This window comes from Manis javanica, chromosome 6, assembly GCF_040802235.1.
Source record: "Manis javanica isolate MJ-LG chromosome 6, MJ_LKY, whole genome shotgun sequence".
NCBI classification, from domain to species: Eukaryota; Metazoa; Chordata; class Mammalia; order Pholidota; family Manidae; genus Manis; species Manis javanica.
The window spans coordinates 139,784,491-139,801,540 of record NC_133161.1 but is presented as its reverse complement, the minus strand read 5'-3'; the positions used below and the strand labels follow the sequence as shown (position 1 = coordinate 139,801,540).

The following is a 17,050-nucleotide window of genomic DNA, read 5'->3' as shown; positions in this document are numbered from 1 at the left end:
CTCAGATATATTTGGTCTTCATCCACAGCTCCTGAAAATGCTTCAGAGCCATGAAGGTGAAACACGTTTTGCTATGTTATGTTGATGCCCTTTCATTGTCAACTCATCTTCGGTTGATCTTAATCTCTGAAAATTTTAGGAGATGCTTTTCTCCAGTGAGGAGTTGCATTTTATTTTAGAAGCCTGGGATGCTACCAACTTGGGACCCCTACCTTCCAGGATACCAACTTACTCCAGGAGTCTCAGGTCCAGTTCCCCAACCTTGCCACTGGCACAAGTCTAAGTGTCCATTACAGGGCAAATTTGCCACTGAGTAATCCACGTTTTATGAGTCCTGAGTGGTCTAGACTCACCTTACACTTCCAAGCTTTTATACATGCTGCTCTTTCTGCCTGGAATATGTTGCCTTTCATCTTTTATTTCCCCCCTCACCTGATTAACTAACTAATCTTTCTAGGACTAAATTCAGGCCTTTTCTAGACACCTTTGCTGGCAACCCCGACTCTGAATTAGATGACCTTCTACATGCTCCCAGAACACAAAGTACTACCTCCGTCATTGCATTTTTCACACTGTATTGTAATAATCTGCTTATTGTTACTTATCTGTGAAACAGTCTTCTGGGTAGGGATCATGGCATAATTATGCTGTTTCCCCAGTGTCTACCACAGTGCCTGGTCTGTGGGAAATTAACAAATGTTTGTTGAATAAATGAAAGAATACCAGAATGAATGAATGGGTGAGTGAGTGATGATTTTGGAGTAGACCACTGGGGGTTTGCAAAGAGGTTGAAGGATTGAAGGATAGTGAAGGAAGCTGAGGAGGAAAAAGAAAAGGGAAATGGCTGGTATTTTTAAGCTGTTCGTTCTTGCCGCTTAAGTGGAATAAATTGTCATTTCATCAAAAGTTTATTGAGCATCCAGTATGTGCTAGGCACTTTGCTAGATGCTAGTAATACAAAGATGAAGACCAACCCAAACAAAACAAAAGCAAAACCATTTCCTTATTTACCCCCTCCCCTTACCCCTCTCCCCAGTTTAAGGCAGATTTGGCTTGAGCCCAGGAAGCCAGCCCCTTGGGGATTTCTCACCAGGGGGGTATGCAGCATGCTCCCATCTTACCCTACCTTCACCCTGCCTCTCAGGGCTGACCAGCTTGTACCCCTTCCCAAGTCCTGCATCTCCCTCTTGCCTGAGCAGCTTTGCCCTCTGTGCATTATTGCACTCTGTATGAGGCACTGGGAGAGTGAGGGGAGCAGTTCTGGCAAACTAAGGGAAGCTGCTAAGTCACACTGGCTCAAGTGAGCCTGGAGGGGTGCAGAGGGCAGGGAGTTGCGAGGGGCGAGCTGTCCAGGTAAGGGCGGAGGGGCCAAATAGGAATGTTGTTGCCCTTCAGGCTTGGACAAAACTGGCACCATGTGGAGTGGTGGGGAACAGGGCCCTTGGGAGTTGCTCTGTGGGATGGTGGAGAGTCAGAGCTGGAGCTTAGGGGGCTGGGGAGGGGCCAGGGAGGCAAGACTCCTGGAGGCATCACGGAAGAGAGATCAGAATACACAGAGGGCCTCCTTTTCCTTGAGTCTTTTAACTGTCCTCTCTCCTCACACAGATTATCGTCTCTCCTACTGACTGTGCAAGATGCGGTGGCACAAGCATGACCTGGCTCCCCAGTGGCCCAGCCTCTGTATTCTGTTTGTGTGGCGAGGGAATCTGTCCTGTGCCACCTCCTGGGATCTGAGCATCTGGGAGCAGGGCAGGTGGGAGGCCAGAGGCCAAGGGCTGGATCACGTCTCCCTGACATGCGGAAGAGCACAAGGCTCCCCGCCCCACCCTGTTTTCTCTGGCAAGTGGAACCTTATTCTCTTACAGCTGGAGGAAGCCCAACCACCTTTCCCGGGGATAATGATTGTTTGAAAGGCTTGTTTTGTAAGGAAGCCAGGGAGAAGGCATAGGTGTGAGGAGTTCAAGAACAGGTCTTCGCTAGCTTTCTGGGCCAGGACAGTGAGTGGGCATCCCCTCTCTAGAGGAAGAGACGGGAAGAATGCTTGGCATGCCACTGAGGGAAGCTTTGGGAGGAAGCCAGACAAGGGAGGCTGGAATCCTTCAGCCTTGCTAGGGCCAGGTCAGGGGCCAAGGAATGTACTTGAGCCCGTCCCCCACCAGCTGGCAGGGGACCCAGAGAAGGGTGCTTCACGATTCGCTGATGCTCAGAACAGCCCCCTGTACACCCAGTAACCGGCATCTGACCTCCCTGCAGTCCAGAGCAGTTGTGCGTTTAGAGCAAGTGGCTTCTCTAATCTGGCCTAGCTAGACCAGTGCCCCAGGAAGCACGCGTTCGTTGGGAGGGAAGGGACGTGGGTGAAAAGCAGGGCACTTCTGGGAAGGGCACAGGACAGTCGTGGGGGTTAGGTTACTGATGTTAGTTTCCATAAGACCCTAGGGAGACTGGGCCGGAAATTTAATATCTATACGGTCCTAAGAGGGCACACCCCACACCCACTCAGAACACAGCCAGGGAACCGGCAGCAAGCGCCACCCAGCGTCACCGCCAGACCCACTCTCCACCTCCCCGCTGCGCACCCCCATCTGCGCCTGCTCACCACGCGGCACACTGCGCCCCCGTTGGCCCCGGCGGCCGGAGCCCCGCTTCCCACCCTCCCCGGTCCGCTGGCCGCCGCGCGCGGGGTCCTCGGGGGCCCCGAGACGGCTCACGCGCTGATCTCCACCGGGCCGGCCTCGTCTTGCTCGCGGATCAGGGGCACGCCCGCAGTCCGCAGTGTGCGTGAGGCGCTGCGCGAGCGGCCCGGGGAGCTCGGGGCCCGGGGCGGCGACGTGTGCGTCCGGCCGGTGGCGGGGGAGCGCGCCGGGGAGCGCGGGTAGCGGCGGGCAGAGCGGATGGGCAGCCCCGGCGAGCGGCCGGGCACTGCTGGCGACGCGGAGTAGCCGGGCGGGCCGGGCTCTGACGCGCTCCGAGGCTCCGGGGCAGGGTTCTCCTCGGGCTCCGGGGAGTCCTGCAAGGACACGGGGGTCAGCGGACAGCCGGCCCAGTCCGGGAGCCCGCCTGGTGTTGGAGGGTGCTGGGAATACCGAGGGGAAGGAGACGGTCCCTCCACACCCCTACCTCCTGGAAGGCCGCGGACATAGGTCTAATTTTTCTTGGAATACCCGACAGTTGGCATGGTGCCTGGCAAACAGTAGGCGCTCAGTAAATGTTGAAATGCATTAAAATGAGTGATTTGTCCCCTTACTCTTCTCTTTCCACCTGTCTTGGACAGTCTGGGACAGAGTTAGTTGTGGAACAGTGGGGAAATCACCAGGGTTGATGCCCAAAGACTTGGATTTGAAGCCAAAGTCTGCCACTTATATTACTTGTTGATCCTGGGCAAGTCATTTCACCTCTGTCAGACCTATTTTTCTAATCTCTGGAGTGCAGATGACGCAAGTATTTCTCAGGGTTATTCTGAGTATCATGAAGGGCTATCTATCCATGTGGTATGGCTACCCAGCACTAGCACGTGGTAGGGGGTCACCGGGTGTCTGTGGGGCTTGCAGCCCAGAGCTGCTCACCTTGTCCTTCAGGATATAGAGCGCCATGGGGTTCTTCCGCTCATGCTCTCCACCTCGTGGGAGGGTATCTGCTGCACAGGGCAAAGAATGGGAGGGCTGGCCCACGTACGGAACCCTTGCCGCCAGCCAGCACTACCTACGCTCTGTTCCCCAGGTGGCCGGTCAGCCCCACCAGAAACTCCACCAAGGGACCCGGATTGCCTGCGGTCCTACCTTGGCCGCTCCTCTCCCTGCTCTGCAGTCTTCGTGCAATTGGTGGAGGAAGGGGCCCTGCAGAGCTGGCTTCTTTGTCGTCCAGTTCTGCCCTTTCCCAGCAGCCCACTGATCTGAATGATGACGGGACGGGTGAGTGGGGGGCTGGGGGCTCACCTTCTACTTTCAGGCGGTCATCATGCTGATCCATATATTCCAGGGAGTTTTGCTTCTCTAGCTTTCTCTTCTTCCTGCAGATGAACCCAGCATCTCGTGAACAGAGCTGTTGAGTATGAACAGGAGAAGAACTGGGGTGGGGGACACATGGGGGATCTGATGGTGGCAAGAGAGGCTTTGTAATAGGAAGGTGGGCCGGATGCTGTGGGAGTGGGAGCAGTCCATAAGCTTTGGAATGCATCACATCCAGGTTTGCATCCCGAGTCTGTCACTAGCACTGTGACTGTAGGCAAGTCCTTTAACCAATCAGAGTGTCAGTATCATTATAACTGCCGATAATCATACTTAACAGGTAGTACACTAACCACAACCACAGTGCCTGGTGCACAAAAGGTGCCCTGCCAGTGAAACCAGTATGATAGTTTTAGGGTTGTGGGGGGCCATGTGCACAGGATGTGGTTCCATGCACAACACACACAATGGTAAGATGGATCCTCTGAGAAGAGGGGCAAGACCCTAGGACAAGGGGCATTTAAAAAAACTAGGAAAAGAAAAGAGATTGGGATCGGGATAGGTGGGAGGATTAGGGTGCTCAGGGTCTGGAGCTTGGAGAGTTACCCAGACTTTTTGGAGGGTTTCCAGCAGGCACAGACTGTCACCAAGGTCACAAGAAGGAAGATGCCCCCTGTGGACAAGATGATGTAGAGGGAACTTCTTCCTAGGAGGCGAGGCAGAGAGGGGGGAGAGACTTCAGAAGGGTTGGCAGGGGCAGGAGGAGAGAAGAGGAGCCCAGCAGCAATGCTGGCCAGTGGCGGAGTTCGCGCACAGCCCACCTCCCACCCGCAGCCGTCCTCCTTGGAGTGGCCCATCTCTGCCTCTCTGTCTCTCCAGTGGCACTGTTTCTGGGAAGTCCTTAGTCCCTGATGGCATGGCCCCTGCCTCTCAGGGCCTGGAGTCCTAAGGGAGGGCAGGCAGGGAGACTCACTGTATACGGTGATCTTGACCGGCAGGCTGCGGCCCTGGCTGATGGGGTTCTCCACCACACAGCTGTACAGGTCATCATCCTCCATGAGCACGCGGGTGATGGAGAGCACCTTTTGGTCAGGGGACAGGAGCATTCGCGAGTCATTGAGGAGGGGCTTGCCGTCCTTCAGCCAGGTGTAGCTGGGCTTGGTGCCATTCTCGTGCGAGCAGTTCAAGGTGAAGGCCTCGCTGAGCTCCAGCACGGTGGTCGAAGCCACTAACACCTGTGGCTTCGAAATGGGCACTGAGCCCCAGGGGTAGGGGAGCCTGTGAGCCATGCGCCAAAGAGCTTCTCCCTTCCCCTTGTTAACACCCTGGCTTCCAATACATCACAGCTCAATTTGTGGGCTGGGAAGGCCCTTCATGAGTCATCATTCCAATCCTTTCCCAGCATCCCTCCATCCATTCATTCATTCACTTATTTATTTACTATTTGTTAGGCACCTACTAAGCACAGGGGCTAAAGTGCTGAACAGGACAGTCATGGCCCCTGCCCTTGTGGACCTTCCCTCCCTTTCTTCCCAAATACCTTTCCAGGCTGCCTTAAACTGACCTTGCCCAGAACATATTTCAGTTGGCAAAGTCTAGGTCCGACTGTCTGGGTTCAAATATTGGGTCTGTCATTTACTAGCTGCATGACCTTGGCCAAGTTACTCAACCTTTTTGTGCCTCAGTTTCCTCATCTGCCAAATGGAAATAATGAAATTAACTGCTCCTAGATTATTATAAGCACTGAATGAGTCAGTTGTGCAAAGCACTGGGAATAGTGAGCATTCTAAACGTGTTAGCCATGGCCTGTGTGCCAGCTCCTACTGCCCAGTCGGTGCACGCTCAGGTCCCAGGGTCTAGCTAGTGTACCAGGCAGGCCCTGCCCTGGGCCCAGTCACCAGTCCCGCCTCCTTCCCTGACAAAGCCCTTTACCATCCACAGTGAGGTTGATGGTCTTCTCGCCGGTGAAGGTGTCATCAGTGATGGAGATCTCGACCTCATAGGTGCCCTCGTCCGCCAGCTGCAGGTCGCTGAGAAGCAGGGAGCCGTTTTCAAAGAGGCGGATGCGGTCTCGGTAGTCAGGCCGCAGGGTGCCGATGACCTCCGTGCCGATGGACTGCACTACGGTCACTGGCTTGTCCCGCTTCAGCTGCCACTTCACCACAGGCTTGTCGGTGCTGCTACTGCTGTACCGCACGGAGAGCAGGGCTGACTTCCCCACCGCGCCGTGGATCAGGCGCACCGGGCTGGTGACGTTCACCCCCTCCAGGGGCTCTGTGGACAGAGGCCGAGGAGTGGGCAGCGTCAGGCTGTGGCTCCTTGCATGCCCACCTTCAGGTCGTCTGATCTCGGGCGTCCCCCTCCTGGGCCCTTCACTCCCTGCCAGCCCCCCTTCTGGCCCTCTGGCGCCATCCCTGCTCCCACTGCAGCTCCCGCTGTTCCCACCCAGCCGTTTGCCCTCAATCATCCTTCCATCTGCCCACAGGACTTCCCCATGGCCTTCCTCTTGAGGACGATTCCATTAACCCACACCCCGGGTGCCCCATTCACAGAAATGTTTGTGGAGCATGTCTCACATGCCAGGCACTGTTCTATGTCCTTGGGGGTATATCAGTTAGTAAAACAGACAGGGTCCCTACTCACTGAAGCTTACAGGTCCTTAGGCCTTAGGGCGAATTTGTCAGGTTTCCTGCCTGGCTGGGGACTGGGTGAGTGGGGGAGGGAGAAAGTGTGGGACTATAGATGCAGAGGGACAGGAATGTGTCACGGGACAGTGCCAATAAAGGGGAGGTTCAGGGGCCTGAAGACAACTGGACCCTCACCAGTCATACCGAGAGCCCTCCTGTCCTTGTCCCCAGCTGCACGTAGCATTTTACTAGTCCTGCCCAGAGCAGAGCAGTCCTGCACCTGGGTAGGTGGTTTTGGAAATTCACCCAAACTCCAGCCCAATTTTCATCCCTTATAGAAGAGGGATTTGGGGTGGGTGGGTGGAGCAAGGAATTTGGAACCAGAAGGCCTTGTAAGCTTGGGCTCCACCATTTACTGGCTGTGTGGATTTGGGCAAGTTGTCTTTCTAGGCCTCATTCTTCTCGTTTAGAAAATAAGGATAAAAACAGTAACAGGAGCAACTGCTTTATCAGGTTCACAGTGGGAAAGCACAGTATGCCTGTCAGTTACTGTGTAGCAGAGAGAACGCAAGGCTGGACACCAGAGATCTGGGCCCTAGTGTTGGCGTGGGACCTAGGAGAAGTCACTTAACCGCTGGGGGCTCAGATTCCCCATAGGCGAAATGGGGAGTGACCTAGATGTTCTCATCGATTTGTTCCAGCCCTGTAATTATGGGATTTCACCATCTTCTCTAATGGCTGCCCTATCCAGAGATACATCTCACATTTCAGAGATCTCTTAGGAGCTTTGGGGCCTGAAGAGATGCCATTCAGTGGTGTTACCTGGCCTTTTAAAGCAATACCACCTGAGAAGGGGTCTTCGGGAGAGGATGTCGGTTGGGCTGAATTTAGCTGAGTAGACACATGCAAGTCAGGGTCTTGGCCCTTTTGCACCCCAGCCTAAATGTCAAGCTTTAAAGAGTAAGGATGGGGGTGCTACTTTGTCATTGCCTCTGAAGTTTCCTCTTTCTTTCTCACCCCTATTTCCTATTCTGCTACTGCCACAGTTTAGATTTGGGAAAGCTAAGTAGTACCTTTCTATTCCTTATTCCTTTCTTGTGCCTAGAGGACCCAGACCAAACCAGGAGGCAATTAAAAAGTTACTTGTGGAGACCAAAGCAAATTTAATTTAATAAGCCTATTCAGTCCATTTTTGGAACAAGTGCTTTATTAAGTAGTGAGCTCATTGTCTTTGGAAGTAGTCAAGAAAAGGCCAATGGACTATTCTTTTACCTCTCTGTGCCTCAGTTTTCTCCTTTGTATAATGAGGTGGTGGGACTACATGATCTGTAGGGGCCTTCCCAACTCTGACATTATATGATCAATTCATTACCTGACAGGTATGTTAGAATCACAAAACCTTCAGTGTGGAAGAAACCACCACAAGGACAAAAGCTGCCACACAAACGAGTATTACATGCTTGTTATTGACACAAGTCTTAATTCAGGGCAAGGAGAATAGACAAATTGAACAATTTTCAAAAACCTGTTTTTTATTAAAGGTATTTTTGTTCCTAAAAGCCTTATATAAAAATGAAAAGAAACAAAATCTAGTTCCTGTCACCCAGTTTGGCAGCAGGGATGGTAGGGACCAGAGTTCTGTCCTCTTCAATAACTTGGGGGTGCTATTAAGTATCCCCATGGATTTCACACTGTGTATCAGACTGAAATCCATTTGACCACATATTGATCCTTACGATTTCTTCCAGCTCTTAGTTTCTGTGAGTATTAGATTTCCTCAGTAGCAACTGCTAGGTCCCAGGCTTGGCTTTGTTTAGAAAAGCAAGCTTTCAAATTTCCCTGAATAGGCAAACAGGCTTTGGGATATATGACTTGAGGTGACCCTGAAAAAATCACTGGGCTTCATTAAAGGTCATGGCAGAGATGGTCAAGTAGTTGGGGAGCACCTATCCCCCTTCCTTGGGTCTCAGTCTGAAATAGTGGGGTGTGCACATGAGCAGTATAGATGCAGAGCCATCCTGGGGTTTAGCACCCCAAGTGCCAAACTTTGAGGGTTCTCATTTCCTCTTTCCAGGGGGCTGCACAGTGACAGTCCCAGCCCAGCGGAAAAGTGGAAGGGATTCCCCTTCCCTTCCAGCTTCTCTGGCCTTCCCTGGAGCTTCCCTGCATCCACTCTCTCCTGTCCCATTCGAGGTCCTAGTACTCCTTCTGTGATACCTTTCTCCACTCAGATCTGCTCTTTCTGCCAGTTTAAACTTGATCCTTCCAGATGAAAATGTTGGAGAAGCTACAGCATATGGATGGCCCTAGGCCTCGCCCTTCTGTCGCTGGGCCCGTGCCTCGTGCTGGGGAGTCACAGGGATGTATGCATGTGTGCTCAGGAGTGAAAGGAGTGGTCTTTCTCAGAGGCTGACAAAGGGAGCCTTTTGCTGAGCAAACACTGTTTCTCAAAACTCCAGCCAAAATTGGAGCTGGTATTAAGTTCAGGGTTTCACAACTTTCAGGGAACATAGAGAACTGGGACAGGTGCCAAAGCAGGACATAGAGTGAGGAAATGGCTAACTACCACCATCCACAGTGGAAATAAAAGGGACTAGGACTGCTCAACCCTGAGAAGCCATTAACTTAATCGTCATCCTCCAGTCTCTGAGGCACCATTATGTAGAAAGTCTCTGTTCCCTCCCAGGCTGAACAAAAGGAAAATTAGCTTTACAGCAAGATGTGAAGTGTGACCTATCCACTTAAGCTCGCCTTACTGGGTCGGGTAGGCGGCCCCTCCTCAAGTAGGGTTTTGACCTCCTGTGGTACCAAGAAATGTCAAGCTTTAAAGAGTAAGGATGTACCTGCCAATAGCCTTGGGGTCCCTTAATAGCCTCTTCCTTTAAAGAAACCATCATCTACTCATTTTTATGTGGTCCTTTATGCTTGGCAGAGTTCTCCTTTTACCAGCATTTGCCCTAAGTTTTCCTTTTAAAAGTTCAGTGAGATGGTGCCAAACGTATATTCTCGGATTTGGGCTATCTACACCTAATTCATACTCTCGGACAACATGGGCTGCCATTAGAACCCTTATATTTGCAGGGCTTTTTGTTTTGTTTGGATCTCTTTCCACAAGGAAATCCCTTGCTCCCTTTGGCCATCACAGACACCCTTCTGTCGGCTTTCTACAACTCTATTTTTTCTTTGTTTGAGGTGTGGTGGCCAGAACTTCATACAATAATTTAAAGGCAACCCTACAGCATAGTTTTCTAAATGGAGAAAATACTGGCCTTCTGCTTTTGGTTTTTGATATCCTTCCTAATGAATGATGCTCAGAGAAAACAACCTTTTCCTCTGTTCCTCTTGTATGGGTGCATCACTGGATACACATGCCGAGCCGTTGTGTTGTACTCTTATGTTGGTAGCCTGGTGAGGCCTGTAAGGTGTGGGTGAAATCATTTTAACTGTCAATCATTTAGGCAAATCATTAGTAGAAAACCAGGAAACAGAAAATTGTAAAGAAGACCCTTGGGATTCAGGAAGAGAGGGGTCTTGGTGGCTTTTAAATGATATTCTAAAGAGTGTAGATGTTCAGAAATGTATACCTAGCTAATAGCATTACAATGGCTTACAGAGATTTTCCATGTTTTGGATTGGAACAGTCACTGTTGTTATGCTGTCAGTTCTCTCAAACTGACTTATCAATTTAATACAAAACCCCAAGAGGTTATTCAGTGATATGGGCACAAGGATAGACAAATAGATCAATGGAACAAAATAAGAGATCCAAAAATATACTCACATATGAGCTCTCAACTTCTGACAAGAGTGATACTGCCGTGCAGTGGGGAAAGGATTTTTTTTCCCCAAGTGAATATTGATGGGCCACGTAGGAAAAAAAATTAATTTTAACCCATACCTCATTTCTTACAACAATACCAAATCTAGATGGATTGTAGATCTCAATGTGAAAGGTAAAACTATAATATTAAAAACAAATAGGAAAATATTTCCATGACTTGAGGGCAGACACAGATTTCTTGAGACACGAAAGTGATACCCATACAAGAAGGAAATGATGTATTAGACCCAGTAAAATTAAGAGCCTGTGTTCATCCAAAGACACTGGTAAGCAAGTGAAAAGGCAAGCCATAGAGCAGGAGATATTTGCATTACAAGTATCCTGTAAAGGACTCATATCTAAAATATATTTTTAAAACTCCTATAAATTAATAACTTTTTAAAAATCCAGAAAACTCAATAGAAAGTCAGCAAAAGACTTGGGCCACGTACTTCACAAAAAAGCACAACTGAATGGATGATAAAGATGTGAAAAAGATACAACTTCACTGATAATTACAGAGACACAATTTTAATCCATGATTTGATACTACGTTATACTGGAATGGCTAGAATGACAAAGAAGATAAAACTGTTGGTGAAGATGTGGAGCCTCTGAACTCTCAAACGCTGATGGTGGCGGAACTTGGATTGACACAACCACTGCTGAACAACATCTAAAGGTAAATGCACACGTTACCCAATTCCACTCCTAAGTATATCCCCAAAGAAATGTGTACACCAGAAGACATGTGCTAGAATGTTTTAGCAACTCTACTCATAAAGCCCCAAACTGGAAATGACCAAAGTGTCTATCAAAGTTGAATAGATAAATAAACTGTGGTATATTCATACAGGAGAATACTGGATAGCACTGAGAACAAACGAACTACAATTTCCACAACAACAAGGGTGAATCTGACATATTCGGTGTTCAGCAAAAGAAACCAGGCACCAAAGAATGCATACATATGATTCCATTTATATAAAGTTCAAAAATATGCAAAATTGATCTGGATTGGAGTTAGAATACCACTGTAGCCCTGAGGGGGGGGGGGCAATAATAACTGGAATACTGTGGGGTGTTGTGAGGTGTTGAAATGTTCTATTTCTTGATCTTGGGGACTGATTATAAGGGTTTGTTCACTTTTTAGGTGTTCATTAAACTGTATCCTTATGCTAAATGCATTTTCCTGTATATGATTTTCAATTGCAATTAAAGGGAAAAAAAAGATAGCACCTATAAGGCGGAGGTAATCTTAGGGCTGAAAGGGTAAAGCCCAGGTAAGGGGCTTCCTCTGACTGGATTCCTAAAGGAAAGAATAGCTCTAGAATCACAGAGACTAAAATCTTGCAATCAGATTATCTAGATTTATGGTATGCTGTGTTTATGTCTGTAAATTAGTGTCCTTGCCTCTAGAAAGGCCCTGTTTGAATGTTCCATGAATCGGGCTGTGACAGATCTAGGAAAGCCTTATTAGTCCATATTAGGGACAGAGCCTCAAAGACTGAGTATTACTTGCCTGAGGCTGGCTTGGTGGTCGCTGCCATAGAACAGAGGATTAAGTAAACCTTTAGAAGCCAGGGCCCCATGGTCCAGCTCCCTTCCTAGTTCCAATCTTAAAAACTACATTTTCCAGCCTCCCTTGCAGTGAGGTATGGCCTTATGACTGAGTACCAGCCAATAGAACCAGTGGAAGTCATAGTACCACTTATAGGCTAGTTCAGAAAACCTCTCTCTGTTTTGTTTGTTTTTAATTCTCTACCTGAAATAAACGGGGATAAACCTCAGGGTGACCATTGGAAACACATGTCAAAGTGACAGAGCTCCATCAGTGTGGTCCCTGGAAGACTTCATGGAACAGTCTTTCCTCATCCCAGACCCAGTCTGGAATGGTGTTGTGCCAGGAACTTGTATTTTGGAATTATTTTTCACATAAGTTGGCATTTTCCTAATATATCGAGGATCGCAGAAATTCCTAATAGAATCTCAGTTCTTTACTGCTCTTGAGTCCACAGCAGTACCCTGATTTGACCTTATTCTTTCCTCTTACCTGTCATAAGTTATAACCAAGATATTGTTAGCACAGTTTATATTTAGAATTTTCTTCTGCTCTGTTTGTTACATTTTCCCACACAGAAGATCCTTTGTCACCTTGTGTTTGGTTTTGCCTAGTCACACTGACTGACAAAATCTTTCTATAATTGTTTTCCTTATCATTTGGTGACCTGAAAGAGTTTAGGAACATCTCTGATTTGTACATTTCAATGTACTCATCCTGTACCCAATTCACTGTGTCCATACATTGAGCTTTCACTATTTCCTCAACTGGTTGTAATCTCCTGGTGAGAGTGACTGCTCTCACTAAGGCTAATAGTAACCTCTTAATTACCACATCCAACTGATTCTTCTAGGTGCTTATTGTTCTGGACTTCTTTGATACATTCGATGTGGATTCTCTGGCAACCTCCCAATGCCCCTGACTTTCCTGACACCACAGTCCTCTAGTTTTCCCTCTGTCTCTCTGCCTCTTCCTTCTTGGTCTCCTCAATGGTCTTTTTTCCCTTCTGCCTTCCTCTACAAATCTTGGAGTTACTTAGTGCTCCATTTTCCAGCCCATTTTCTCCTCCTAAAAGGTATTGCCCATCTTCATTGTTTTAAACGTCACCTACAGGCTAAGAGCTTCCAAATACCTCTCTCCAACCTCCCCTACTCTGCCCGCCCAAGCTTCAGGCTGTTTAGCGTTTTCCCAGATGCGCATAGGCATTTCCCCTCAACACGGAAAATCCTGATTATCATAGCTCCCACACTGTCCCATTTTCCGGTTATGGTTTCACACAGAAACCCTACCTCTGTCTCTGGATCCTCCTACTTCCTGTCAATCACTCCATCCTGACTTTAGTACCAAAATTTTATTTAAACATGCCTCATTCTCTATCTTTGTTCTAATTCCATCCCGTGTTATTTCTCTCCTAAACTATTCCAGTAGCCTTGTTATGGGTTGAATTCAGTCCCCCAAAATTCACACGGTGAAGTCCTAACCCCTAGCACCTCAGAATGTGACCTTATTTGGCAGTGTGGTCCTTGCAGATATAATAAGCTGAGATGAGGCCACAGTGGAATAGGGTGGGCCCCTAATCCAATATGACTGGTGTCCTTAGAAAAAGGGGAAATTTGGACACAGACAGAAGCGCAAGGAGAAAGTCTTGTGACAACTGAAATAATGCTGCCGGATTCCAAGGAACTACCCGAAGCTAGCAGAGCACCCTGGTCAGATCCTCCCCTTCTCCTTCAGAGGGAGTGTGGCCTTGCTGACACTTTGATCTTGACCTTTTAGCCTCCAGAACTGTGAGACTATCAATTTCTGTTGTTTAAGCAGTTTGTGGTTCTTCTTACAGCAGCCCTTAGCAACTAGGCCTTTCCTATCTTGTTTTTCTCTAATTTTTCCTCCAGTGCCTCTCGGCAGAGCGAGTATGTGCAGTATCTATGGGGTCCTGCCCAATCCTGGACTAAAGCCTGTTCAAGCTCTGCCTACTCTACTGTTTACAGACTATATTCCAGGGTCTTTAGCAGGATTTAAAAGTGTCTGGCCTAACTCAGTTCACACTTTCCTCTCCAGCAGTGAATGGCTGGGCTGCTCCTGAACACACAATGCTATTTCAAGCTGTCGATCTTTGCCCATTTCTCCAACTCTAACACCTGCTCCCACACCTACCTATTTTTCCCATTCTTTAAAATTTAGTGCAGACATTCCCAGGAAGCCTCCCCTGATATTCTCTGATGCTCACCCTGCACCATTAGCACCAGCTTCTGTTGGCGGGGGAGCAGGTGACCTCTCTGATCCTGGGCACCCTCTGCATATCTGACTCGTAGTAGTTTCCGCATTTTCTAAGGGTGATCTCTGTATCTGTCCCACTGAATTTTGAGTTCCTAGGCTCTCTGGAACAGTGGGGGTTGGGGGTGTGTGTGTGTGCACGCATGTACGCCCATAAACACATATATTTAAAATAAGATAAATTCCCCAAGTTGTTGATAGGGGGCAGTACAGGAGGTAGATGTCCACGGTGTGGAGTGAGTTATGGGCAGGTAGGTGTTATTATCCAAAACCAGGAGGCTCATGATCTTGGAAGCTTTTTTCATCTCACTTGCTGTTTTACAGAGAAGCCAGGGGTGGGTGTTGGGAAGGTACAACACCAAGATTTCCCCTACCCCTCCAAGCCCCACCATAATCCCTTGGAAAGAATGTCGGATTGGCCCATGCCAACAAGACATCCCATAAGAAATGGCTCACTGCCCTCTATCTAATGTACTGAATGCCGTGGGAGCTCCAAAGTCATGCAGCCTTTTGGGGGAGGGGAGTAGGGGCCGGGTGGGAGGCACACGGAATGAGGAAATACATCCAACGCTAATGCGTGAATGCACTGAGATGCTTCCCACAGCAGCGGAGCTCTCCCCCCTCCTCCCGCTCCAAAGGCATTCTGGCCCTCAACTCCCCCCTCCCTCTCTTGAAGGCACCAGGCCCCTTCTCCAGACCCTTTCTTACCCTTCTGGTGTCCTACCTGTCTGCATCAGAAGAAGGTAGACAAAAGGCGTGAGGCTCAGGGCACTGAACACTCTGGACAGAGCTTCCCTTTCTCTCTTCATTTTGGGTGGCGTTCTCCAGTTCTGGTGCAGACAATTAGCATGATTTCTCCACTCTGGGCACGTCCCTTTGTACCACTCGGAGTTTCTCTGCCCGAGCGCAGCCCTGCCAACTTCCCTCTGAATACACAGAGCTCTGTGTGTTGCTGGGCTTGTTCTTTCCTCTCTTTCAGACCTGATATTTTCTAGTTTCCAAGCCCTACATCTCCAGTTCAAAAGGGGGTGTCTGCTTAGGAGATAATCTGGGGTCTAAACTGAAGGGTCCCTTTAATTCTTCCCCTGTCTGCACTGAGCCCCACTACCAGGGGAGGTGAGGATTGGGGCTCAGTGGGGGCGCTGAGCTGGGACACACACTAAACTGGGCCCTGTGACCCAGTCTATCCTGTCTCCACCTCATGCTCCTTGTTCCTGCGAAGGGGAGTGCATACCAGGGACAGTCCTCCAACAAGCTCTGAGAAGGGAGAGGGGGGAGCTTTTAAAAAGCTGGGATATGAGGCTCCAGAGGATCCTGAGAACAGAAAACCTGTGTTCCGCACCAAAGGAAGAAGATTGGAAAATGACTTGGATTCTATTATATCCAAACCTGTCCTGGTCCTGCTTGGGATTCTCTGTCCTATCTAGAATCACATAAATGCTGGGGACCTCTTTGAGAAGCCACTCTGCTCATTCCCCTGCCTCCAGCCAATTCCCTAGAACATGTCAGAGCAAAGATGAAGGTAGTACCCCAACAGCTAGCATCCTGAGGCTCTGTTACCAGCTTCATGGCCCGGCCAATTTGTCTTGTCTCCAGGCTGTGAGGAGGAGAAACACCCTAGCTCTACCCTGGCCCCCATTACTACGGCCAAACTTTCTCATAAGGGCTGTCAGTGGATGGGTGCGTACAAGGTGTGTGATCTTGGGACAAGCTCACAATCTTGTTAAGCCTCCAATTTCACATCTAAGAACATGGGGGGAAAAGGTAGCTTCCTTGTAGGAATTGTTGGGGGGGATTGATGAAGATTTAGAGCACCTAGAAAATTCTTTATTAAAGAGATGGCATCTTAAGCTTAAAAAAAAAGCTGCCTCTTCTTGTTTATTTCGGTAGGGATCTTTATACCTTGGTGAGACCAAAGTTTTCAGCTCCCCTCTTGGTCCTCTCTAACCCTGGTCATAGTTTTGCAAATGCAGGAGTTACTTCTTGAAATAGTCTTCTTACAGGAGAAAGCCCGAGTGCGCCAGGTTTCTAGAGCTGAGGATTCATTGCACAGCCCATCTGAGCCAAAGAACTGGGAAGCGCTGGTTTTGAACTTCATGGAGGAACTTTAAAGTATATCTTGAACTATATAAATGGGACCTTTTTTTCCCCTTTGCATCTCTATTTCTATGACTTTTCTCTAGGCAGCTCAAGGCACCTGTCTGCCTCTGGTAGCGTTAAAGTTTTTCAGCTGGTATCAAGGAAAAAAGTCAGTATGCTACTTCTGACGTCTAAAATAGTATTTTAGAGTCAGTAGCAAGACAAAAGGCTTGAAAGCCAGGCTTTGTAAGGTACAAGATGTATTTTAATTTATTTTATATACCCCTTTGAAGTGTCTTAGAGCAGCTTGTGGACTGGATCACAGAGTACTTCTGTAGTATAGACACATGGCCTCCTCTGCCTGTGATGACTAGGCCTCAAATCTTATTGTCTGAGCGTAAAAGGAGAATATGATGATCAGGAAATAGCCTGAAGCTTGCCTTTTTTGGCCTGAAGGACGGTGGAAAGAAAAATGTGCTAGAGGAAGACTAAGTGGGATCTAAGTTCTCAAACTCCCTGGCTTCTCCTGCCCTAGTGATGGATCATATGCTCTTTATACCCAAGCAGGGTATGCAAATGTCCCAAAGCACCCTTAGGCTCCCTTCAGGGACTCAGAGTAGTTGAGAGGTTAGAGAACTGAGAGGTTCGAAGGCTGAACATGGAGCAAAGGGACCCACTGTGCAGGCGACGGCTGGGGCCACCACCTGCCGTGGTGGGAGTCAGCATGCAGCTCACCAGACCAGGG

The 17,050-nt window shown here is 48.8% G+C and overlaps 1 protein-coding gene across 4 annotated transcripts; it reads right to left on the bottom strand.

Annotated features, from left to right (window-relative positions):
* Positions 1-454: 454 nt before the first annotated feature.
* HEPACAM (hepatic and glial cell adhesion molecule) lies at positions 455-15,367 on the bottom strand. Of its 4 annotated transcripts, none has more exons than XM_037000896.2 (7): positions 14,951-15,367; positions 5,877-6,218; positions 4,918-5,199; positions 4,551-4,650; positions 3,777-4,006; positions 3,564-3,631; positions 455-3,007 (listed from the first exon to the last, which is right to left on the bottom strand). In XM_037000896.2, exons 1-7 carry the CDS (start codon positions 15,033-15,035, stop codon positions 2,705-2,707), a joined length of 1,410 nt encoding a protein of 469 aa, XP_036856791.2. In that variant the 5' UTR covers positions 15,036-15,367; the 3' UTR covers positions 455-2,704. The 4 variants fall into 4 exon arrangements, with proteins under 4 accessions (XP_036856791.2, XP_036856790.2, XP_036856793.2 ...); XM_037000895.2 differs by having other exon boundaries at positions 457-3,007; positions 3,564-3,634; positions 14,951-15,364; XM_037000898.2 differs by having other exon boundaries at positions 457-3,007; positions 3,933-4,006; positions 14,951-15,363.
* Between the last annotated feature and the right edge of the window lie 1,683 nt (positions 15,368-17,050).

Coding starts and splice junctions, on each gene's coding strand:
- HEPACAM (XM_037000895.2), bottom strand. CDS start 15,035: ATGAAGAGAGAAAGGGAAGCTCTGTCCAGAGTGTTCAGTGCCCTGAGC. Junction 6,219..14,950: donor CCTTCTTCTGATGCAGACAG/GTAGGACACCAG, acceptor CTCTGTCCACAG/AGCCCCTGGAGGGGGTGAAC. Junction 4,651..4,917: donor GGTCAAGATCACCGTATACA/GTGAGTCTCCCT, acceptor CTCGCCTCCTAG/GAAGAAGTTCCCTCTACATC.